Raw genomic sequence first — 26955 nt, 5'->3', positions numbered from 1 at the left:
ATCTACAGGTAAGTAAGATGCAACTCATAGATGCATAGCCACATACCAAGAAGTGACGATAGTATTTATATACAGGAGCAAGTGTCTTGTGATAAGACAACATAAATTGAGCCCAGAACTGCATTCTGGGCCTAATTCAGTAAGGATTGTAATTTCTGCTAATTAGCAGTATTTGCAATCATTTGGATTGCATATTGGAGGCCGCCCAATCGCTGGGCAAGGCCGCCCAGCATGCTGACCGGCGCCTTTCCCCGTTCAACAAGCAGAAATTGCGAACACATCGCAATTTCTGCTTGTTAGCAGAATCTGTGCATGGATCCTTCTGGCGCTGCTTGGCTGCGTCCGCAAGAGGCCCGCCGCCATAGTCTCGATTGCGATGTGATCATGCCCTTGTTCGCCCGCCTCTGCCCCCTGATCGCACCGCCCCTGCAAAGCTCCGTCTCCACCCTGGAAATGGAGCATTGCCGCCCCCACGCCCCGCGACTGCCTCTGCCTGATTGACAGGCAGAGGCGATCGCATTTCTTGCATCCCTCCTGCAGAAAGTGCAATCCAACCTGAATTAGCCCCTCTGTTTGAAATATTAGATTGCATTGAATTGGGTTACAGAAGTACATGCAGTTTAGTTCATGACTTTCCCATAATAAGGAATATGGAAACTGTCACAACTGAGGGTTTAGGCTGACGGGAGGAAGCCTCAGTTGTAGGGGCTGGAATGAAGTTAAACTTAGATGGTTTAATCAGACCCCTGGACATGTAAGTGTGGAAGGAAACCCGAAGGTGTGACCATGACAAGCAGGTTAAAAGTCAAATGAAAGTTTATTAAACAGACTCCGTATAATCACAACAGCGTTCACAGTCAGTATTAGCAGTGGCAGATAATACAGTTCCTGGATCACTAAACCATAAAAGGTATAACAGAGCACTGGTAGGTTGCAGAACGGATGTTATAGTCCTTGGGTAGAATAACCTTACCAGGCCAGGCTGTAGTAGTGGAGACAACCGAGGAACACGCCAGTAGGTGTATGAGATGATGCTGGTAACTGGAATGCACTGTAGGAGTCACTGGACGGAACCAGCCAGATGGTGGAGACACGGAGTTAAAACTGAAAGATGCTAGGGTGCGTGGAAACAGATGAAATGAAGAGTGGTTACCGGGGTAGTGGATACTGCTGGTAAGTAGAAATCCGCTGGGAGAACACCGGCTCTTTAAGGAGGCTGAATTCTGTTGGAAGCAGGTTGCTGGAAACAGATGGGTTAATAGCTGAAAGCTTGGAAGATGGAAGCAAACGAGGTAATAGCTGAAAGCTGGATCAGTCACAGAGGATTGCAGAGTCAGGCTGCACCGCAGGATGGAAAGCAGGTGCGGGTCTCTTTGTGGATGCTGGAGTCAGGAGCTGGAACCTGGAGAAACAAACCACAGGAGAGAGAGACTGGAACAAGGTATGACATTCAAAGCACTGACATCTATCTGGCCCAGACACAGGATACTTATACCTGCTGCTATGCAGGCATTGGCTGGGCAATTATGCAGATTCCAGAGATGGTGGATTGGAGGAATTGGAGCATGTGATCAAATCCAACATGGCTGCGCCCATGCTGGAACCTGGAGGGAAAACCTGGTTTGGAATGAAATGTGCAAACATAGTGATAATGGCGGCGCCGGCCGCGGAGGGCAGGAGACGCTATATAACAGTTACATGCTGGGACACATGAAGGACAGCGGAGACTGCGGGAGGCATGATAAATTACTCTGAGAACCCGCAGCAATAACACAGTAACGGCGGCGGAGGCCGCGGAGAACGGGAGACGCCATGTTGGATTCAAACATGGCGCCGCTGTGGTAGTGTCTCAGAATGACAGGAGGGATGTGCAGAGTGTTGACACAGATGAGATCCGGATTTGGAACGCTGGGCCAGTCTCAGAAGACACCTAAACGGCAGGTAATGGCGTCCAGATACCCGGATCGTGACAGAAACATTCATAATTGTAATTGTACATGTACTTTTTTATTGTGTAGAGATGAATACTGGTGTGTAGGGATCAGAAGGTTGGGAAAAAAGTTTTTAAAATATCTGTTTTTTGGGTTAATATCTTTTATATATATTTTTTTCATTGAAAAAGCGTTTCATAGATGGCTTTATTTAATCCATATTCCTGCAGGGCCTTCTGGTTCAATGACTTCTCAGATGCCACTTAGCCCAAATATGCCTTCCAGTTTCCCACCACAGACACACCACATAGGGCCAGGATCCCATCCACCTCCGGGACCAAATAACAATCTCAATGGCTTACATTCGGAGCCTCAATTACCTCATGGCAGTATGCAAGATGGAATTACTGGACATCATCCTTACCAGCAACAAATTCAAGGCCAGCCTCCAAATCTTGGATATCCTCCACAAAATCGTAAGTAACATAATATTTTATATTTCTGTGGAGGGTTGAGGCAGTAATTTGAGGTCATGTTAATATACAGATGTGTCCTCCTACATTTTTTCTGCAGTCACATTAAACAGGTATGCTTGTCACGCAATGCCATGGCATGATTCAGTAGCGCCGAGCATCTTTATTTACGACTTTTTCAGTTTAAATGTATCTCGTCGCATTGCTATACAAATAGGACACACAAGCAGCTTATGCTGATTAAATTGATATGCGGCATGTCTATATTCTGTGTGTGACTGTGGCTGTACCTGCATTTCCTGGGAAATCACTGTAACATAGCATTTCGTATGCAGATACAGCTACAGAATACAGGCACGCCACATATAATTTTCTCTGACGTCCTAGTGGATGCTGGGAACTCCGTAAGGATCATGGGGAATAGACGGGCTCCGCAGGAGACTGGGCACTCTAAAAGAAAGATTAGGTACTATCTGGTGTGCACTGGCTCCTCCCTCTATGCCCCTCCTCCAGACCTCAGTTAGAATCTGTGCCCGGCCAGAGCTGGATGCACCTAGTGGGCTCTCCTGAGCTTGCTAGAAAGAAAGTATTTGTTAGGTTTTTTATTTTCAGTGAGATCTGCTGGCAACAGACTCACTGCTACGTGGGACTGAGGGGAGAGAAGCAAACCTACCTGCGTGCAGCTAGCTTGTGCTTCTTAGGCTACTGGACACCATTAGCTCCAGAGGGTTCGAACACAGGGCCTGACCTCGATCGTCCGTTCCCGGAGCCGCGCCGCCGTCCCCCTTGCAGAGCCAGAAGACAGAAGAAGGAGATAAAATTGGCGGCAGAAGACTCCGGTCTTCATTAAGGTAGCGCACAGCACTGCAGCTGTGCGCCATTGCTCCCACTGCACACCACACACTCCGGTCACTGTAGGGTGCAGGGCGCTGGGGGGGGGGGGGGCGCCCTGGGCAGCAATAAGAATACCTTTTGGCAATAAATACACATAATACAGTCTGTGACTGTATATGTGTAAAACCCCCGCCATTTTTAGTCAGAAATAGGACAGAAGCCCGCCGCTGAGGGGGCCGGGCCTTCTTCCTCAGCACACCAGCGCAATTTTCTCTTCACAGCTCCGCTGGAAGGAAGCTCCCCAGGCTCTCCCCGGCAGTATCCTGGTACACAAAGGGTGAAAAGAGAGGGGGGGGGGGGGGGGCACATAAATTTAGGCGCAAAATTTGTATATACAGCAGCTACTGGGTAAACACTGAGTTGTAGTGTAATCCCTGGGTTATATAGCGCTGGGGTGTGTGCTGACATACTCTCTCTCTGTCTCTCCAAAGGGCCTTGTGGGGGAACTGTCCTCAAATAGAGCATCCCCTGTGTGTGTGGTGTGTCGGTACGCGTGTGTCGACATGTCTGAGGTAAAAGGCTCCTCTAAGGAGGTGATAGAGCGGATATGTGTGTGAGAGGGTGTCTCCGTCGACAACGCCGACACCTGTTTGGATATGTGTAAGTGCTAAGGTGAATTTATTGCACAAAAGGTTAGGGAACAGACAGGAAATCTACCTAGGTCTGTCCCTATGTCATAGAGACTTTCAGAGTCTCTCAATGCTCACTATCCATAATAACAAACACTGGTATCGACATGGAGTTTAGCTCCACTGTCGACTACGATAATGCAAAGTTACAGCCAAGATGGCTAGAAGGTATTCAATATATGATTATTGAAATAAAAGATGATTTGCATATCACTGATGACTCATCTGTCCCTGACACGAGAGTACACATGTTTAAGGGGAAGAATGCTGAGGTAAATTTCCCTCCTCTCATGAGGAAAAAGAGCGGGAATCTCCAGACAAGAGACGGCAGCTACCCACAAGAGAATTCTCAGGCTGTATCCTTTCCCCACTAGGGCCATGATATGTTGAGAATCTTCCCCTGGGGTGTCCTGTTTGCACAGACGGTAGCACTTGCTATTCTCAGGGATCCTGCAGATAGCGTGCACATTCTAGTATACTACCCAGACCGGCGATTGTGTCGGCATGGGTTTATAGCGCTGTGGCAGCGTGGACAGGTACCTTATCAGCAGAGATGAGACCCTAGTATGCAATATAAATATATTAAAGATGCTGTCTTAAGTGATAGATATATAGTTATAAAGCATGCCCAAAGAGACATGAGTATACTGGGGCCTAGAGTCAAAGCTATGTCGATCTCTGCTTGACGTGTCCTGTAGAATATGCATTGGACAGATGATGCCGACTTAAGAGGCATATGGAAGGCTGAGGATTGTGTGGAGAAGGGTTCTCGGGCCTGGTCTCCACAGCTATAGCTGGTAATTCTGCTAGTTTGCCTTATATTCCTGCACAGCCTAAGAAAGCACGACATTATTAAATGCAGCCTTTCGTATAAAGAAACAAGGAAGTCTGAGGGGCGTCCTTTCTTGTCAGAGCCGGGCAGCTAGTTCCCAGGAACAGAAGTCCTCCCCGGCCCCTACAAAAATCCACCAATGTCGCTGGGGCTCCACAGGCGGAGCTAGGCCCGGTGGGGACACGCCTTCGTAAGTTCAGCCACAAGTGGGTTCACTCCCTGTTCGATCCCTGGGCAATAGATATTGCGTCTCAGGGATACAAGCTGGACTGTGAGAAGATGCCCCCTCACCGACAGCCCTGCGGGCTTCCCCCCAAGAGAGGGAGCCAGTGTTAACTGCAATTCACAAATTGTATCTTTAACAGGTGGTGGTCAAGGTTCCCCTCCTTCAACAAGAGGGTGTTATTATTAGACCATGTTGTAATCCCGAAACCAGACGGTTCGGTCAGACCCATATTGAATTAAAAATCCCTGAACATATACCTGAGAAGGTTCAAGTTCAAAATGGAATCGCTAAGAGCGGTCAGTGCAAGCCTAAAAAGGGGGAGACTTTATTGTGAATCGGGACATAAGGGATGCATACCTTCAGGTCCCCATTTATCCACCTCATTAGGCGTACCTCAGAATTGCGGTACGGGATTGTCATTACCAATTTCAGATGTTGCCGTTTGGTCTCTCCACGGCCCCGAGAATATTCCCATGGTAATGGCGGATATGATTGTGCTCCTGCGGAAGCAAGGTATGACTATTAGCACGTACTTGGACCATCTCCTCATAAAAGCGAGATCAAGAGAGCAGTTGCTGAACAGCGTATCACTTTCTCTGGAAGTGTAACGGCAACACGGCTGGATTCTATATATTCCAAAGTCTCAGTTGGTTCCTACAACTCATCTGCCTCTCCTAGGCACGATCCTAGACACAGACCAGAAAAGGGTTATCTCCCGATAGAGAGAGCTCAGGAGCTCATGACACTGGTCAGGAATCTATTAAAACCAAAACAGGTGTCAGTGCATCACTGCACTCGAGTCCTGGGAAGGATGGTGGCATCATACGAGGCCATCCCCTTAGGCAGGTTTCCATGTGAGGACCTTCCAATGGGACTTACTGGACAAGTGGTCCGGATCACCTCTTCAGATGCATCGGTTAATCACCCTATCCCCCAGGGCCAGGGTGTCTCTCCTGTGGTGGCTGCAGAGTGCTCACCTTCTCGAGGGCCGCAGATTCGGCATTCAGGGCTGGATCCTGGTGACCACGGATGCAAGCCTCCGAGGGTGGGGGGCAGTTACACAGGGTAGAAATTTCCAAGGTCTGTGGTCAAGTCAACTGACTTGCCTTCACATCAATATCCTGGAATTAAGGGCCATATACAACGCCCTAAGTCAAGCGGAGATCCTGCTTCGCGACCAACCGGTTCTGATCCAGTCAGACCGCAGGGGTTCATGTAAACCGCCAAGGCGGCACAAGGAGCAGGGTGGCGAGGGTAGAAGCCGCCAGAATTCTCGGTGGAGAATCAAGTAAGAGCACTGTCAGCAGTGGACACCTGGGAAGCAGGCTTCCTCAGCAGGCACGACCTCCACCCGGGAAAGTGGGGACTTCATCAGGAAGTCTTCACGCAGTTTGCAAATTGATGGGAACTGCCTAAGGTGGACTAGATGGCGTCCCACCTCAATAAAAAGCTAAAAAAGGTTTTACGCCGGTCAAGGGACCCTCAGGTGATAGCTGTGGTCGCACTAGTAACACCGTGGGTGTTCCAGTCAGTCTCTGTATTCCCTCCTCTTCCTCTCATACCCAAGGGCTGAGAATTGTAATAAAAGGAGGAGTGAAAACAATATTCTTTGCTCCGAATTGGCCAAGAAGGACTCGGTACCCGATGCTGCAGGAAATGCTCTCAGAGGACTCAGGGCTTCTGCCTCTCAGACAGGACATGTTGCAACAGGGGACCTGTCTGTTCCAAAATTTACCGCGGCTGCATTTGACGGCATGGCGGTTGAACGCCGGATCCTAGCGGAAAAGGGCATTCCGGATGCAGTTATTCCTACGCTGATAAAGGCTAGGAAAGACGTGACAGCAAGACTTTTCACTGTATATGGCAAAAATAGGTTGCTTGGTGTGAGGCCGGGAAGGCCCTACAGAGGAATTCCAGCGGGGTCGATTCCTGCACTTCCTACAGTCAGGAGTGACTATGGGCCTAAAATTAGGATCCATAAAGGTCAAGATTTCGGCCCTATACATTTTCTCTTAAGATGAACTGGCTTCACTGCCTGAAGTTCAGACGTTGTTCCGGGGGTGCTGCATATTCAGCCTCCTTTTGTGCCACCGGTGGCACCTTGGGATCTTAACGTTGTGTTGGATTTCCTGAAATCCCACTGGTTTGAGCCACTTAAGACCATGGAGCTAAAATATCTCACGTGGAAAGTGGTCATGCTATTGGCCTTAGCTTCGGCTAGGCGTGTGTCAGTGTTGGCGGTTTTGTCATGTAAAAACCCTTATCTGATCTTCCATATGGACAGGGCAGAATTGAGGACTCGTCCCCAATTTCTTCCTAGGGTGGTATCATCGTTTCATTTGAACCAGCCTATTGTTGTGCCTGCGGCTACTAGGGACTTGGAGGATTCGAAGTTGCTGGACGTAGTCCGGGCTTTGAAAATTTATGTTTCCAGAAAGGCGGGAGTCAGAAAGTCTGACTCGCTGTTTATTCTGTATGCAGCCAACAAGGTTGGCGCTCCTGCTTCGAAGCAGACTATTGTTCGCTGGATCTATAGCACGATTTAGCTGGTTCACTCTGCGGCTGGATTGCCGCATCCAAAATGGTGAAAGCCCATTCCACAAGGAAGGTGGGCTCTTCTTGGGCGGCTGCCCGAGGGGTCTCGGCTTTACAGCTTTGCCGAGCTGCTACTTGGTCAGGGTCAAACAAGTTTGCTAAGTTCTACAAGTTTGATACCCTGGCTGAGGAGGACCTTGAGTTTGCTCATGCGGTGCGGCAGAGTCATCCGCACTCTCCCGCCCGTTTGGGAGCTTTGGTATAATCCCCATGGTCCTTACGGAGTTCCCAGCATCCACTAGCACGTCAGAGAAAATAAGAATTTACTCACCGGTAATTCTATTTCTCGTAGTCTGTAGTGGATGCTGGGCGCCCGTCCCAAGTGCGGACTCTCTGCAATACATGTATATAGTTATTGCTTAACTAAAGGGTTATTGTTATGAGCCATCTGTTACTGAGGCTCAGTTGTTGTTCATACTGTTAACTGGGTATGGTTATCACAAGTTGTACGGTGTGATTGGTGTGGCTGGTATGAGTCTTACCCTGGATTCCAATTCCTTTCCTTGTTGTGTCAGCTCTTCCGGGCACAGTTTCCTTAACTGAGGTCTGGAGGAGGGGTATAGAGGGAGGAGCCAGTGCACACCAGATAGTACCTAATCTTTCTTTTAGAGTGCCCAGTCTCCTGCGGAGCCCGTCTATTCCCCATGGTCCTTACGGAGTTCCCAGCATCCACTACGGACTACGAGAGATAGAATTACCGGTGAGTAAATTCTTATTTTAAGCAGCATAAGCTGCTTGTGCTTCCTAGTCACATAGTGATGTGAATAAGATGCATTTCTGGTAAAAAAGACGCCCAACGTTAGCAGAGCTACCCGGGAACTGCCGGCTGACTCACACCAGGCATTTCCTGCTGCATGGCGTATTGAAGCAAGATGTATAAGGACACATCTGTACAGAACGTTATCCAGTAATATTACTGTATAGGGGAAAAGTAGAATAAGCAACAAAACACAAAACGTGCATGATAAATACTGCAAGTACACGTGGAATATACTAAAATGTAAATAAAACCTACAAGCACATTGTATGAGTCTTTAATTTCCACTAGTAACAGGAGCAAAATTTGCTTTGTCACCACTACCAATTACCGATATCAACCATCTTATTGATTGCTATAATCTATTGCTAATCACTAAAGAAATCATTCTCTGAGAAGTCTTGGCTAACCACATTGACCACTAAAAGCAATAAATTCCTGCAGTCTTTGGCAGATTTACTATGATTGTCTCAGACTATTCATCGAAGATTGCTGGACTGAGGAATAGGTGTGCAAGAGTTTTGTGAGGGTGAGGATTAAAAAACTTTTATGTCCAGTCTCCCACAACCACTAAGATGTAGTCAGGGGTTATCACAGTATCTTGCAGATGTGTGTTTTAGAAACAGTATGTGTAATATATGAGAAAGTACAGTAGATGCAGCCCTTGAAATATTAGCGAAAAATATTAATTTAAATCTCAAAATGCATCTTGAAACGGGTGTCTCTTTGAGCCTGTTGTGGGGGTCAGAGATATGCTTATAGATAAATGAGACAGCAGTCTCAGGTGGCAATTATTGCGGACAGAAGAATTAAGGAAAATAATGTAAAACTAAATTTCTTGCTGCAATATTCCAAATTAGGGGTAAATTTACTAAGGTGAGAGATTTTTAGAACTGGTGATGTTGCCCATGGCAACCAATCAGATTATACTTACCATTTATCTAGCTGCTTCTAGCAGATAATAGATATAATCTGATTGGTTGCTATGGGCAACATCACTAGTTCTAAAAATCTCCCACCTTAGTAAATTTACCCCTTAGTGTTAATTGATTTATAGATATATCTAAAAATGCCCATAAGTGCAGCAACCAGTATGGGGCTGAACCAGCTGGGGGGCTTATGCCATAGCAGGGTGGCACACATCATGCGGTCCCCACACACAATGGGTCCCCCTTCTCAAGGATCCCCCAGACCTGGTCTGGAAGCGTGGGGCAATGCCCTGCACCCCTGGTAGCGGTGGGTTCATGATGTAAATAATTTAATTAATATTGTTCTTTACAGTGTAACTACAGGTCCCAGCAAGCCTGACCTGACATATCTGCTATTCGAGAACCAGTGACCCTGGTATGTGTAAAGCACAAAAAGGGCCAAAATAGACTCAGCTGAGAAGGAGTTAAACAGTTTGACTTCTTTTGAGATGGTCCAAAAAGTGGAGACGATTTCAATTTGATTTTCAGGTCTCCAGCCTAATAATAAGTAACATAATGAATAATGATTAGTCTGTCATATGCTGTAGACGTTTTTGTTTTGAAAAGACATAAGTATGAACTCTCACAGTTTTAGTATTACTCAGTGCTGAAAGTACGGTGGTATAATGTGTAATGGGTGTTACGTGTGTCTGGCATAATGTGTAATGGGCATTACAGTGTGTGACATAATGTGTAATAAGCATTATGGGGTGTGGCATAATGTGTAATAAGCATTACGGTGTGTAGTGTAATGGGCATGACAGTGTTTGGCATAATGTGTAAGGGGCATTACTGTGTGTGGTGGCATAATGTGGCCATGCCCCTATTGTCATGTAGCCACTCCCCTAGTTTTGTGTGACCACACCACTTCATGACACGTGACCACGCCCATTTTTACTATCCGTACAACTAAGAAAAAATGTCTACTTGCGCCACTGGTATTACTCTATGAATATCCCATTCATGTTTCATACCTCTATCACATCTCCAATGCCGGATCCCACCCGAGAATTGGAAACGGGTCCTTCCCGGCATTGGAGTCTAAGCGCTGGTTGCCATAGCGGTGGGGGGCGGAGCCGGCGCTGGGAGATGAGCTCATCTCCGCGCCACCTCTCCCTTTGTAGTAAAGGGGTCCTGTGTCGCATCGACCCGGGAACCCGTTTACAGTGTCACTGACTCGGTATTCAACCCTGGAATAACCCTTCTTATAACCCAGGTTGAATTACCGGGTCAGGTGACCCGGTAATTCTCATGGGCCCCTTTCACATCGCACAGTGACCCGGGTCGATACCGGGTTATTTTTGCAATGTGAAAGGGGTATAAGTCAGCTTCACCTACAGCAGAATAAAGCACACCCGTATTTTCTAAGCCTCACACATACAGTAATATTTAGCTGACTCTTAACGCTCTGCTATGCTATTGTACACTACAAGGTTATTCCTTGCCCTAGGTTCTCATAGTGCATAGCACTAGTGTGAGCACTATTGCATGTTACAGTTGTGAAACATTATACACTTTTTCCTGATTTTTAAGGACAATCCTGGTTTTAGTGACTAGAAACATTACGCTACGATAGGTAAGGTTTGATGTAGGCTTCTAAAAAGTGTTGTGCCGAGTGGCATAAACTAGATTAACGACTGAGTCTGCAGCAAGGGCTTTCTCCATTTACTTGCCAATATATTACTCTTTCTGTCAGAGTTGGGGATGCCAGTAAGAATTGGTGCTTGGGTGTTCTTGCTCTCCAGTGGTATCCAGTGTAATGGCAAAATTACCGAACTGTGGGGGTTATTCAGCATGGATTGCAGATTCTGCTATAAGCAGAATCTGTATTCCCTTCTGTAGCATGCTAGGGGCCGCCCAGCATGCTACCTCACGTCCCGTGGCTGGGACCGCAATGTGATTGCGATGCAATCAGTTGCGACGCAATTGTGGACAACCCCCTGCAGACCGCGCCTGCATTGGCCGGACCACTCCCGCAGCGGCCCTTTACCGCCACCTCCCCCACCTGTCGCCGCCCGACTGTCACTCAAACTGCGTTTGCATCCCTCAGGGATGCGATCGCGCTTTGTATGCACACACGTGCACAACTACCACGGTGCATGCTCAGTATAGCAAAAATAGCTCAATTGCTATTTTTGCTATTCTGGGTCGCAAGCTGAATATCCCCTGTGAATGCTATAAATGAAAATAAATAAATGTGCAATATGCATACTCTCACATGAGTTCAGAGTTCTTATTAATCCTAGAACATGTTATATTACAGAAAACAGTTATGGTGCTCAGTTACCAGGACCTCCAGGACCTCCAATGTCTTACCCTGGTCCATTTCCTGGAAGCCAACAGCAAATGTCTGGCCCACCACCCAAAAAACTTGACCCAGATTCCATACCTAGTCCAGTAAGTAATTGTGTCTTGCCAAATATTTATATTGTTATTAAAATTGTTATATCACATTTATCTACCAATGTATATCAGACATTAGATCCCATGCACCTAATGAAATACAGATCTGCTCCTGATCTTACTTCTTTAGTTTCTATTGCTGTTATTTGGGCTAATTTAATGAATTAATTGATAAAAATTTTGTTTTTAAACATCTATGAAAAGAGTTTGTTCACTCAGCACAAGTACAGATGTGTCCTCATACACCTAGCCGCTATACGCCATACAGTGTGAGACACCCGGCGTGACTATAGGTGTGTGCACACGGTGAGATAAATCTGTAAGATTTTGACTATATAGTCAAAATCTTAAGGAAAGTTAGTGCACATCTCAAGGTGTTTGGCAGCTTGCGACCCCGATTCAATCCCAGTGCGCGGTCTCGTGGGGTCGGTATCGCAAGGCTATGTAGACTGTACAGGTAAGTCACTCTTGACTATCTAGTGTACTATCTAGTACAAAGTATAGTCAATATTGGCACTTAGTCAAAATCGTACATAGACAAAATTGAAAGTACAGATAGTCTAAAAATCTGTGTTACAGTATCTGGGCTCTGGGGGAGTTCAAGGGAAATCGCATAGTCAAAATCGGGCATAGCAAGGATCTCACCGTGTGTATGCATCTTAAGACATTCCAAGAGGAGTAGCTTAATGTAGTTTTCTATACATTTTGCATGTTATCCGCATCACAGATGCAGCAAATCATCAATCACAGTGTACTAGGGGGGTAATTCCAAGTTGATCGCAGCAGGATTTTTGATAGCAATTGGGCAAAACCATGTGCACTGCAGGGGAGGCAGATATAACATGTGCAGAGAGAGTTAGATTTGGGTGTGGTGAGTTCAATCTGCAATCTAAATTGCAGTGTAAAAATAAAGCAGCCAGTATTTACCCTGCACAGAAACAAAATAACCCACCCAAATCTAACTCTTTCTGCACATGTTATATCTGCCCCCCCTGCACTGCACATAAGGGGTCATTCTGAGTTGTTCGCTGGTTATTTTTTTCTCGCAACGGAGCGATTAGTCGCTAATGCGCATTCGCAATGTCCGCAGTGCGACTGCGCCAAGTAAATTTGCTATGCAGTTAGGATTTTTACTCACGGCATTACGAGGTTTTTTCTTCGTTCTGGTGATCGTAATGTGATTGACAGGAAGTGGGTGTTTCTGGGCGGAAACTGGCCGTTTTATGGGTGTGTGCGAAAAAACGCTACCGTTTCTGGGAAAAACGCGGGAGTGGCTGGAGAAACGGAGGAGTGTCTGGCCGAACGCTGGGTGTGTTTGTGACGTCAAACCTTGAACGAAACTGACTGAACTGATCGCAGTTGCCGAGTAAGTGTGGAGCTACTCAGAAACTGCTAAGAAGTGTCTATTCGCAATTTTGCTAATCTTTCGTTCGCAATTTTGATAAGCTAAGATTCACTCCCAGTAGGCGGCGGCTTAGCGTGTGCAAAGCTGCTAAAAGCAGCTTGCGAGCGAACAACTCGGAATGAGGGCCATGGTTTTGCCCAACTGCTAAAAAAATTCCTGCTGCGATCAACTTGGAATTACCCCCTTAGAGACGCTGGGCTGTGTCTTTAACCGCTCAGTAATTAGTTTTACACTTATATAAAGTCGCAGATGAAACACAACGTAGCTAGGCTGGTGAATTGGAGCACTTCTTACACAGATTCAGACTCATTTGCAGACAGATATACAAATGTTGCACATCGGATTGGCCATTGTAATCCAGCAAAGTAGTTTTTGCAAAATAAGACACACGTTATGAGCAAGAAGGAAGCCCAGCGTTGCTGAGTCGCCCAGAACCTGGCGCTCTAACTTAAGCAGCAGTGTATCAGGACACATCTGTATTTGCAATAATGTTGTTAAGTAATAAATTTAGGAACTGAGTCTTTTGTATCAGGTGAATGTGGTCATAGGTGACTATCTAATACTGTTTACGCAGAAATATTCAGGTTTCTAATATTGTAACAATTTATTTGTTTTATTAGCAATCGTTGAAATCCATTATTATGACGTAATGAGGCTTGATTCTTGTTAGACTCAGTAGTTTGTCTTCCTCCTCTTCTTCCTCCTCCTCTTCCTTCCTGTTTATTAAAGTGGCATACATTCAACTCTTCGTCAACCCCGAAATGCTTTAGTGAAGTTGTTTCTAGTGAACTTATAGACATGTATGTCACAGGTATACTGAGAATGAAAGGGAAACATGTATAGTATACACTAGTGGTTTTCAAATTATGTGTCTAGGCACCCTGGGGTGCCGCAAGGCCCTTGCAGGGGTTACCCCGAGTTTGTAGTCCAGGACTAAATCAAATTATTTATGGTCAAGGTGATAGACAAAACCAGAGCCAGTGGCTGCCAGTATTAAAACATATGGACAATCAAAAGCACAACTGTGCACTGCCACATAACTGACCCTAAGGATGACAGGTAGGCACAATTTACTTAATTTAATAATTTCTCTAACGTCCTAGTGGATGCTGGGGACTCCGTAAGGACCACGGGGAATAGACGGGCTCCGCAGGAGACAGGGCACTTTAAGAAAGAATTTGGATTCTGGTGTGTTTTGGCTCATCCCTCTATGTCCCTCCTCCAGACCTCAGTTTGAATCTATGCCCGGACGAGCTGGGTGCTACTTAGTGAGCTCTCCTGAGCTTGCTAAAAAGAAAGTATTTTGTTAGTTTTTTTTATTTTCAGAGAGATCTGCTGGCAACAGACTCTCTGCTACGTGGGACTGAGGGGAGAGAAGCAGCCCTACTCACTGAAGATAGGTCCTGCTTCTTAGGCTACTGGACACCATTAGCTCCAGAGGGATCGTACACAGGATCGCACCCTTGGTCGTCCGATCCCGGAGCCGCGCCGCCGTCCCCCTCGCAGAGCCGGAAGACAGAAGCAGAAGCAAGAAGACTTCGAAATCGGCGGCAGAAGACTCCAGTCTTCATATGAGGTAGCGCACAGCACTGCAGCTGTGCGCCATTGCTCCCACACTAAACCCACATACTCCGGTCACTGTAGGGTGCAGGGCGCAGGGGGGGGGGGGGGGCGCCCTGGGCAGCAATTAGAGACCTCTTGGCAAAAGTGGGCATATATACAGTTGGGCACTGTATATATGTATATATGCATGGGCCCCCACCATAATTTTACACAGAAACGCGGGACAGAAGCCTGCCGCTGAGGGGGCGGGGCTTCTTCCTCAGCACTCACCAGCGCCATTTTCTCTCCACAGCTCCGCTGAGAGGAAGCTCCCCAGGCTCTCCCCTGCAGAATCACGGTAGAAGAGGGTAAAAAGAGAGGGGGGGCACATAAATTTGGCGCAAAAACAGTATATACAGCAGCTACTGGGTTAACACTAAGTTACTGTGTGATTCCTGGGACTTATAGCGCTGGGGTGTGTGCTGGCATACTCTCTCTCTGTCTCTCCAAAAGGCCTTGTGGGGGAACTGTCTTCAAATAGAGCATCCCCTGTGTGTGTGGTGTGTCGGTACGCTTGTGTCGGCATGTTTGACGAGGAAGGCTATGTGGAAACAGAGCGGGAACAAATGAATGTGGGGTCGACACCCGATTGGATGGATATGTGGAAGGTTTTAAATGATAATGTTACTTCCTTGCATAAAAGGTTGGATAAAGCTGAAGCCTTAGGACAGCCGGGGTCTCAGCCCATGCCTGATCCTATGTCGCAGAGGCCGTCAGGGTCTCAGAAGCGCCCACTATCCCAAATTGTTGACACAGATATCGACACGGATTCTGACTCCAGTGTCGATGGCGATGATGCAAAGTTACAGCCTAAAATGGCTAAAGCCATCCGTTACATGATTATAGCAATGAAAGATGTGTTGCACATCACAGAGGAAACCCCTGTCCCTGACAAGAGGGTTTATATGTATGGGGAAAAAAGGCAAGAGGTGACCTTTCCCCCTTCACATGAGTTAAATGAGTTATGTGAAAAGGCTTGGGAATCTCCAGATAGAAAACTGCAGATTTCCAAACGGATGCTTATGGCGTATCCTTTCCCGCCAACGGACAGGTTACGCTGGGAATCCTCCCCTAGGGTAGACAAAGCTTTAACACGCTTATCCAAGAGGGTAGCCCTGCCGTCACAGGATACGGCCACCCTAAAAGATGCTGCGGATAGAAAGCAGGAGGGTATCCTGAAGTCCATTTATACACATTCAGGTACCTTACTAAGGCCGGCAATTGCGTCGGCCTGGATGTGTAGTGCTGTAGCAGCATGGACAGATACCTTATCTGAGGAACTTGATACCTTGGACAAGGATTCTATATTACTAACCCTGGGGCATATAAAAGACGCTGTCCTATATATGAGAGATGCTCAAAGAGACATTAGCCTACTGGGCTCTAGAATAAATGCAATGTCGATTTCTGCCAGAAGGGTGCTGTGGACTCTGCAATGGACAGGCGATGCCGACTCAAAAAGGCACATGGAGGTTTTACCTTACAAGGGTGAGGAATTGTTTGGGGACGGTCTCTCGGACCTGGTCTCCACAGCTACGGCTGGAAAGTCAAATTTTTTGCCATATGTTCCCTCACAACCTAAAAAAGCACCGTATTACCAAATGCAGTCCTTTCGATCACAAAAAGGCAAGAAAGTCCGAGGTGCGTCCTTTCTTGCCAGAGGCAGGGGTAGAGGAAAGAAGCTGCACAATACAGCTAGTTCCCAGGAACAGAAGTCCTCCCCGGCTTCCACTAAATCCACCGCATGACGCTGGGGCTCCACAGGCGGAGCTAGGCCCGGTGGGGGCGCGTCTCCGAAATTTCAGCCACAAGTGGGTTCACTCCCAGGTGGATCCCTGGGCTATAGAGATTGTGTCTCAGGGATACAAGCTGGAATTCGAAGAGATGCCCCCTCACCGTTACCTCAAATCGGCCCTGCCAGCTTCCCCCTTAGAGAGGGAAATAGTGTTAGCTGCAATTCACAAATTGTATCTTCAGCAGGTGGTGGTAAAAGTTCCCCTCCTTCAACAGGGAAGGGGTTACTATTCAACCATGTTTGTGGTACCGAAACCGGACGGTTCGGTCAGACCCATATTGAATTTAAAATCCCTGAACATATCCCTGAAAAGGTTCAAGTTCAAGATGGAATCGCTCAGAGCGGTCATCGCAAGTCTGGAAGGGGGGGATTTTATAGTGTCTCTGGACATAAAGGATGCATACCTTCATGTCCCCATTTATCCACCTCATCAGGCGTACCTCAGATTTGTGGTACAGGATTGTCATTACCAATTCCAGACGTTGCCGTTTGGTCTCTCCACGGCACCGAGAATATTTACCAAGGTAATGGCGGAGATGATGGTGCTCCTGCGAAAGCAAGGGTCACAATTATCCCATACTTGGACGATCTCCTCATAAAGGCGAGATCCAGAGAGCAGTTGCTGATCAGCGTAGCACGCTCTCAGGAAGTGTTACAACAGCACGGCTGGATTCTAAATATTCCAAAGTCGCAGTTGATTCCTATGACTCGTCTGCCCTTCCTGGTCATGATTCTGGACACAAACCAGAAGAGGGTTTATCTCCAGATGGAGAAGGCTCAGGAGCTCATGACACTGGTCAGAGACCTATTAAAACCAAAACAGGTGTCGGTGCATCACTGCACGCGAGTCCTGGGAAAGATGGTGGCATCATACGAGGCCATTCCCTTCGGCAGGTTCCATGCGAGGACCTTTCAATGGGATCTGTTGGACAAGTGGTCCGGATCACATCTACAGATGCATCGGCTGATCACCCTATCCCCCAGGGCCAGGGTGTCTCTCCTGTGGTGGCTGCAGAGTGCTCACCTTCTCGAGGGCCGTAGATTCGGCATTCAAGACTGGGTCCTGGTGACCACGGATGCAAGCCTCCGAGGGTGGGGGGCAGTCACACAGGGAATAAATTTCCAAGGTCTGTGGTCAAGTCAGGAGACTTGCCTTCACATCAATATCCTGGAACTAAGGGCCATATACAACGCCCTACGTCAAGCAGAGACCCTGTTTCGCGACCAACCGGTTCTGATCCAGTCAGACAACATCACCGCAGTGGCTCATGTAAACCGCCAAGGCTGCACAAGGAGCAGGGTGGCGATGGCGGGAACCACTAGAATTCTTCGCTGGGCGGAGAATCACGTAAGAGCACTGTCAGCAGTGTTCATTCCGGGAGTGGACAACTGGGAAGCAGACTTCCTCAGCAGGCACGACCTCCACCCGGGAGAGTGGGGACTTCATCAAGAAGTCTTCACGCAGATTGCAAGTCGGTGGGAACTGCCACAGGTGGACATGATGGCATCCCGCCTCAACAAAAAGCTACAGAGGTATTGCGCCAGGTCAAGAGACCCTCAGGCGATAGCTGTAGACGCACTAGTGACACCGTGGGTGTTCCAGTCGGTTTATGTATTTCCTCCTCTTCCTCTCATATCCAAGGTGCTGAGAATCATAAGAAAAAGAGGAGTGAGAACAATTCTCATTGTTCCGGATTGGCCAAGAAGGACTTGGTATCCAGATCTGCAAGAAATGCTCACAGAGGACCCATGGCCTCTGCCTCTAAGACAGGACTTGTTGCAACAGGGGCCCTGTCTGTTCCAAGACTTACCGCGGCTGCGTTTGACGGCATGGCGGTTGAACGCCGGATCCTAGCAGAAAAAGGCATTCCGGATGAGGTCATTCCTACGCTGATAAAGGCTAGGAAGGACGTGACGGCTAAACATTATCACCGTATATGGCGAAAATATGTTGCTTGGTGTGAGGCCAGGAATGCCCCTACGGAGGAATTCCAGCTGGGCCGTTTCCTTCACTTCCTACAGTCCGGAGTGACTTTGGGCCTGAAATTGGGTTCCATTAAGGTCCAGATTTCCGCCCTATCCATTTTCTTTCAAAAAGAACTGGCTTCTCTTCCTGAAGTTCAGACGTTTGTAAAGGGACTGCTGCATATTCAGCCCCCTTTTGTGCCTCCAGTGGCACCTTGGGATCTTAACGTGGTGTTGAGTTTCCTGAAGTCACACTGGTTTGAGCCACTCAAAACCGTGGAGTTAAAATTTCTCACGTGGAAGGTGGTCATGCTATTAGCCTTGGGTTCAGCTAGGCGTGTGTCAGAATTAGCGGCTTTGTCACATAAAAGCCCCTATCTGGTTTTCCATATGGACAGGGCAGAATTGCGGACCCGTCCACAATTTCTGCCAAAAGTGGTGTCATCTTTTCATATGAACCAACCTATTGTGGTGCCTGTGGCTACTCGTGACTTGGAGGATTCCGAGTTACTAGATGTGGTCAGGGCTTTGAAGGTTTGTGTAGCCAGAACGGCTAGAGTCAGCAAAACTGAGTCGCTGTTTATCCTGTATGCATCCAACAAGCTGGGTGCTCCTGCTTCAAAGCAAACTATTGCTTGCTGGATCTGTAACACGATTCAGCAGGCTCATTCTGCGGCTGGATTGCCGCTTCCAAAATCAGTAAAAGCCCACTCCACAAGGAAGGTGGGCTCTTCTTGGGCGGCTGCCCGAGGGGTCTCGGCATGCTACTTGGTCAGGTTCGAACACTTTTGCAAACTTTTACAAGTTTGATACCCTGGCTGAGGAGGACCTTGTGTTTGCTCATTCGGTGCTGCAGAGTCATCCGCACTCTCCCGCCCGTTTGGGAGCTTTGGTATAATCCCCATGGTCCTTACGGAGTCCCCAGCATCCACTAGGACGTTAGAGAAAATAAGATTTTACTTACCGGTAAATCTATTTCTCGTAGTCCGTAGTGGATGCTGGGCGCCCGTCCCAAGTGCGGACTTCTTCTGCAATACTTGTATATAGTTATTGCTTAAATAAGGGTTATGTTTGGTTGCATCAGGGTTGTTCTGATGCTCCGTTGTTGTTCATACTGTTAACTGGGTAAGTTTATCACTAGTTATACGGTGTGATTGGTGTGACTGGTATGAGTCTTGCCCTGGATTCCAAAATCCTTTCCTTGTACTGTCAGCTCTTCCGGGCACAGTTTCTCTAACTGAGGTCTGGAGGAGGGACATAGAGGGAGGAGCCAGAACACACCAGAATCCAAATTCTTTCTTAAAGTGCCCTGTCTCCTGCGGAGCCCGTCTATTCCCCATGGTCCTTACGGAGTCCCCAGCATCCACTACGGACTACGAGAAATAGATTTACCGGTAAGTAAAATCTTATTTTTTCCCCATTTATCAATTAAAAACTTTTACCCTAGGGGTGCTGTGAAAAAAATTCTGATACTCTAGTGTGCCATGATTCAAAAAAGTTTGGGAACCATTGGTGTACACTGTTAAGAACTAAAGAACCTGGCTTTATTTTGTTTGATACTCACCTGCTGTGGTGCAATCAAGAATAGACAAGAAAGGTGATCCTGCTAAAGAGCTTCTTCCTAACGGGTCACCTCAGGGCAAACACAGCAATCTCACCGCTCTCGTGATTCCTATTTGTTTGACACTTTTTGATGTAACCGGTAGCATTGCCTTGAAACACGTGTCAAGTGTTTTTTTTTTTTTTTTTTTTGCAATTGCTACTCATGTATGATTATCGCAAAAGTATTTTGCTTGTTTTGAATATAGATACAGTATATGGAAATCTGGAAGAATTTGTAACATTGGGCAGACACACACAGACTTCAGAAGGGGGTTGGGGGCAGCATACAGGTGTCACCCTTCCAGGGGGTGATATCAAAATGCAGGCTCTTCCACAGTGACTGGAGCCGGGTGCTGTACTGTGACATTACCCTGCAGCAACCGGCTGCTGTCACTGACAAGCAGCCAGTATTGCAGGCACAAGTCTCCAGGGGCAGCCCAACATCTCCAGGGATGCTGGGCATGCCCCTGGAGTGGTGGGCTCCGTTAAGCCACGCCCCTTTTTGGATGAGGTGGTTACGATTGGCCATTCTGGGTGTCACTGGGCAGACGTAGTCATCCAGCAAGAATCTTTATTAGCAGGGGCACATATCCTATCTATGCTTTATCTTACCATAGCAGGAGAGTAGCACAGAATACAGTACATATTACATAAAACTTGGTTGTTTAATCGTACACATATGCATTGTAACAGGGTTCTCCTGAGGTAGATGGTAGCACACAGCAGCCGAGAGATCACACAAGTCCAAGGTTTCTGGTGCAAATGGTCTAAACCAGTTTTATTAGAAGGAAAAATAAAATAAAACAGTAGTGAGAGAGCTACTGATCATGCTGACAGCCTTATCACACTCTCATGCAGCTGAAATCACAAATTAGCCTCCTGTGAGGCCAACAAACCCTAAGACCCAAACTGAGTCTTAAAGGACGGAGCCCTCCCTCGCTCTCTGGTGGTCATTCCGAGTTGTTCGCTCGCTAGCTGCTTTTAGCAGCATTGCACACGCTAGACCACCGCCCTCTGGGAGTGTATCTTAGCATAGCAGAATAGCGAACGAAAGATTAGCAGAACTGCTACTAAATAATTCCTTGCAGTTTCTGAGTAGCTCCAGACCTACTCCTAGATTGCGGTCACCTCGGTCTGTTTAGTTCCTGGTTTGACGTCACAAACACGCACTGCGTTCGTCCAGCCACTCCCCCGTTTCTCCAGCCACTCCTGCGTTTTTTCCTGGCATGCCTGCGTTTTTTAGCACACTCCCTGAAAATGCCAAGTTGCCGCCCAGAAACACCCACTTTCTGTCAATCACACTACGATCACTCGAGCGTTGAAAAAACGTTGCCCGAGCTTGTGTAAATCTCCAAAGTTTTGTGTTAAATTACTAAGCGCATGCGCGCTGCGTACCATGCGCATGCGCATTTTCCACCTAATCGCTGCGTTGCGAAAAACGGCAACGAGCGAACAACTCGGAATGACCACCTCTATCCAAACCCCAGGAGCCCTTACCTGGCTTTTACCAAAAGCCAAAAAGCCCTCAGCAGAACAAACACAACATATTCCTGGGGTTTGAAAATACATAGGTTAGAAACCTTGGGCAAATACAGGGTGGTCCATACCATAAGTGTGGTAACACCCTTATAAAAAAGGAAATGAGTAAGGAAATATTAATCCATTGTCTACACATATGATATGGGAGTGGGAGAAAACTTACCCTAAAAAGTTCTCCCCCACTCCCATATCATATGTGTAGACACTGGATTAATATTTCCTTACTCATTTCCTTTTTATAGAACAGCAGCGCACCGTCTGGTACTCCAACCAATGCCTGCCACAAGTGCTGCAAGCCATTTCCAGACGCCATACATGATAATACAGGAGAGTGGTGGATTTTCTTGCTCATGAACACATCCAGGAGCTTGTTCATCCGCTGGACAATCCAGACGTGGCCCCATGATACTTCTTTGTAATTAATTTTGAGTCACCGGAAGCTGCAGTGGGGATCTTCATCCAGCATATAGAAGACATAACTGCTTTGGACTTTTTCAGTTGCTTCACCAAGCGGTTTGAGTGCTTGCAACTTTGCATATACTCCTCTGGCAATACTTTTAAAAAATATAATGTTTACTTTGTTTGTAAATACTCTATACAGGTTGAATATCCCATATCCAAATATTCCGAAATACAGAATATTCCGAAATACGGAATTTTTTGAGTGAGACGAAGATGATTAAACCTTTGCTTTCTGATGGTTCAGTGTACACAAACTTTGTTTAATACACAAAGTTATTAAAAATATTGTATTAAATGACCCACAGGTTGTGTATATAAGATGTATATGAAACATAAATGAATTATGTGTATGTACACAAACTTTATTTAATGCACAAAGTTATTTAAAATATTGGCTAAAATTACCTTCAGGCTGCATGAATAAGGGGCCTAATTCTGAGTTGATCGCAGCAGCAAATTTGTTAGCAGTTGGGCAAAACCATTTGCACTGCAGGAGGGGCAGATATAACGTGCAGAGAGAGTTAGATTTGGGTGGGGTGTGTTCAAACTGAAATCTAAATTGCAGTGTAAAAATAAAGCAGCCAGTATTAGAAACGAAATAACCCACCCACATCTAACTCTCTGCAAATGTTATATCTGCCCCCTGCAGTGCACATGGTTTTGCCCAATTGCTAACAAACTTGCTGCTGCAATCAACTCAGAATTACCCCCAAGGTGTATATGAAACATAAATGCATTCTGTGCTTAGACTTTGGTCCCATCGCCATGATATCTCATTATGGTATGCAATTATTCCAAACTATGGCCCTCATTCCGAGTTGTTCGCTCGCAAGCTGCTTTTAGCAGCTTTGCACAAGCTAAGCCGCCGCCTACTGGGAGTGAATCTTAGCTTATTAAAATTGCGAACAAAAGATTAGCAAAATTGCGAATAGACACTTCTTAGCAGTTTCTGAGTAGCTCCACACTTACTCTGCAACTGCGATCAGTTCAGTCAGTTTCGTTCCTGGTTTGACGTCACAAACACTCCCAGCGTTTGGCCAGACACTCCTCCGTTTCTCCAGCCACTCCCGCGTTTTTCCCAGAAACGGTAGCGTTTTTTCGCACACACCCATAAAACGGCCAGTTTCCGCCCAGAAACACCCACTTCCTGTCAATCACATAACGATCACCAGAACGAAGAAAAAACCTTGTAATGCCGTGAGTAAAATACCTAACTGCATAGCAAATTTACTTGGCGCAGTCGCAATGCGGACATTGCGCATTAGCGACTAATCGCTCCGTTGCGAGAAAAATCTAACGAACGAACAACTCGGAATGACCCCCTATGGCAAAATCCGATATCCAAAATATTTCTGGTCCCAAGCATTTTGGATATGGGATACTGAACCTGTAATACTTTTTGTGCATCTGGAAGCTTCTTGCACACCCCTTGTTTACTGTAAGTCTGTATTGTTATGTGATATGCTATGCAGCAATGCTTTTAATCATGGCTTTGTAATGTGTGTTGGTACGGGATGCAGTTAAAATACCACCTGCCGAGATCCTGGCATTCAGGAGACCGACGCCGGTATTCCGACAGCCGGTGATATGCCACTGGCCGGAGTCCCAACAAACGCGGGGTATTCCACTTGGTTGGTGGGTCCACGCCACCAACCGAGTGGGAATATAACCTGTGGTGAATGCAGCGAGCCCGTGAGGGGACTCGTTGGACCCCTGCCGGTATTCTGACAGACAGGATGATGCTGACGGTATACTGACAGCCAGCATCCCGTCTGCCCGGAAACACATACTGATTCCGTTGGTACTATTCTATATATTCTACTAATAAACATTTCTTTTTGACCAGATACAAGTGATTGAGAATGATAAGATCAGCAGAGGTGGTCAAGTCTATACTACTAATGTCAGAGGACAGGTCCCTCCACTCGTTACCACTGACTTCACAGTACAAGATCAAGGTAATCATGTGCACATGTTGTTACAGCTCTCACACTGGTACCACAGTAGTATCTCAAACATTTCATTACCAAAATATATTTGTAATTTACCTGCAATAGGAATGAGTCACATTACAGTATGATTCTCTGCAGGTCCTGTCACAACTGTAGAGGAGTATTTCTCAACCAACCCATTGCTATTAGGAACAGACCTTGTTTTAAAGCTTTCCCAGTAATGTCTAAGTGAAGAAGACCAAGGTCAGGGCGAAACTTGTAATTTGCCATGGAAAGCTATTGGTTACAACAAACCTAACATAATGCATCAGACAGGTTGAATGACAAGTCATCCAAGATCCCTTAGGGATCTAGATTATAGGTCGACAGTCATTAGGTTGACCCTATATGGTCGACAGGCACAAGGTCGACATGGACAAAAGACCGAAATATGAATGGTCGACATGATAATGGTCGACACAATTTTTTTTTTCTTCATGTTTTGGACTATCTGTGTCACAAATCATATCCTTTAGTAACCTTGTGGCAAGCAGAGCAAGACACCTTCCCGAAGTGTCAAGCTAACGCGTTTCTACAAAACGGTGGTGCCACATGAAAAAAGTATCCACACTAATGCAAAAAAAGGTGTGGTGACCAATTTTGTTTTAATCATTGTCATGTTGACCTTTTGTATCCATCGACTTTTTACAGTGTCGAACTTAAGTATGGTTATCTGTTGTTTTGATGTGATCTCCATCCTACATTAATAGAAGGAGGAGACCATAAAGAAGTACCTGTACATTCGATCCTATTGTGACCTCCAATTTATGTCAACAGTAGGAGGAATTGTTAAAGAACAACTATCTGATTTGGGGTATTTATATTACTCATTTATGAACTTTTAATAAATTCATACAGTGGAACTTGTTGATTGTTTTACATTTCCGCATTCTGCCATTATATGATACTATTTGACTGTTTGATCTATCACTGGGAGTTGCTTGAACCCCGACGCGTCAATTTCACTATTGTTGTATATATCGACTTTAAATATGTCGGCATTTTCTCCATGTGGACCATTTATCCATGTCGACCTTTTGCCTGTCTACTATATTTGATTGACCTAATGACTGTAGACCTACTGAATGTAGATCTTCTTTACCATACTTGATCCCTTATGGGAGCTGTTTTTACATGTATGACTTCTCCAGAGCCCTCTGAAAAGTCCATGCAGGCCTTTATTGCCAGCCATTCATCCTTTTTATACATCTAATGTTACCTGTCCATTGCATTCCATGATATTATTGAATAATGTTGCAAGACATAACTGACATAACCGTACTGACTAGGCTAAAAGTGATCTCTAATGTTCTCGCACGCTGAAATTGTCACAGGCTGATGGGTATGTGTAGACACAGCAAGAAGCCTGGCTGTGGATTGTAGGGAAAATGATGATGCATCTTGTTCATAATGAAATGCTTTCAATGTTCCAGGGAATGCCAGTCCACGTTACATTAGATGCACAACATATTGCTTCCCTACCTCCTCTGATATGGCTAAACAGGCTCAGATTCCACTTGCTGCTGTCATCAAGCCTTTAGCTGTGGTTCCCCCAAATGAGGTAAGAAAATGATTTGCCAGATAATATTGATCAAAGCTGGAGCTATGTGACCTCATCATCCAGTAATGTGAAATCTTATCTCATTTGTAGGAGTACTAGAAAAATATTTAGATTCTTCATATAAAATACTGCTCCGCTCCAGTGCACTAAAAGACAACATACAGACATGTCCTCATAAATCATTGCTGCAGTCTGCATCAAACAGCCCCTGTCTGTGCAGCAGGTCCCTGTGAGACTCTGCTTGTGGCAGGCGTCTTTTTGTGTTGAAAATGTATCTTGCAATGTGATGCAACCAGGGTGCACAAAGACTGTGCTGATTGATTTGATATGCATCACTTCTATATACTGTATATCTGGATGCTACGATGCAGTGACCGCGGCTCTTTTCCATGCCAAGTTCTGTTGTGCTTTGTATACAGACTCAGGGGGTAATGCAGACCTGATCGTAGCAGCAAATTTGTTAGCGGTTGGGCAAAACCATGTGCCCTGCAGGGGGGCAGATATAACATGTGCAGAGAGAGTTAGATTTGGGTGGGGTGTGTTCAAACCGATATCTAAATTGCAGTGTAAAAATAAAGCAGGCAGCATTTACCCTGCACGGAAACAAAATAACTCACCCAAATCTAACTCTTTCTGCAAATGTTGTATCTGCCCCCCCCCCTCCCCCTGCAGTACACATGGTTTTGCCCAACTGCTAACAAATTTGCTGCTGCGATCAACTCTGAATTGCCCCCCTTATTCAGTAAGGATTGCAATTTCTGCTAAAAAGCAGTTACTGTGATCAAATAGTTGCCGCCCAGAAATAGAGAAAAAATGCCTATTGCAGAAATTGCGAATGCATCGCAATATGCGGCTGATCGCAGAACCATATGCAATTACCGGAACATCGAAGATTTTTCCTATCTGCGCCAGGCAAGGTAATCCACAATTCTTGCAAAACAAGAGGCTGGAAGTGGTCATCTCTGACGTCAGAGGTCCTCCTTAAAAACGCCTGGGCACGCCTGCGTTTTTTCACACACACCCAGAAAAAGTTCAGAAACTCTGGCTTCCTGTCAGTCAAACAGGGACTGCATTGCAATCACGATGGAAAAAGTCCAGAAACGCCAGCTTCCTGTCAGTCAAACAGTGACTGCATTGCAATCACGATGTGTATGCATTTTCTGTCGCTTTTTTTTAGATTGCGATTTGCAAATTTTGCAATCCTTACTGAATGAGGTCCCATGACAGCAATCAGTTTTATTATCAAATAAGCAGTAACTATTTTTCAGGTTTCCCTGCAGTCAAATTAATTCCTTCAGTACATAAAAGCCCATAGCATAAGATAT

At 46.2% G+C, this 26955-nt stretch overlaps 1 protein-coding gene across 3 annotated transcripts in view; it reads left to right on the top strand.

Annotated features, from left to right (window-relative positions):
* Positions 1-26955, top strand: part of SEC24D (SEC24 homolog D, COPII coat complex component) — a 451689-nt gene that overhangs the window by 105921 nt on the left and 318813 nt on the right. For all 3 annotated transcript variants that reach the window (XM_063920228.1, XM_063920226.1, XM_063920227.1), the window contains exons 5-8: positions 2162-2407; positions 11569-11702; positions 23925-24036; positions 25503-25630. In XM_063920228.1, coding sequence (XP_063776298.1) covers positions 2162-2407; positions 11569-11702; positions 23925-24036; positions 25503-25630 — 620 coding nt within the window. The remainder of the gene's footprint in view (positions 1-2161; positions 2408-11568; positions 11703-23924; positions 24037-25502; positions 25631-26955) is intronic.

Source organism: Pseudophryne corroboree, chromosome 1 (assembly GCF_028390025.1).
Source record: "Pseudophryne corroboree isolate aPseCor3 chromosome 1, aPseCor3.hap2, whole genome shotgun sequence".
NCBI lineage: Eukaryota > Metazoa > Chordata > Amphibia > Anura > Myobatrachidae > Pseudophryne > Pseudophryne corroboree.
This window is presented reverse-complemented; position numbering and strand designations above follow the sequence as displayed.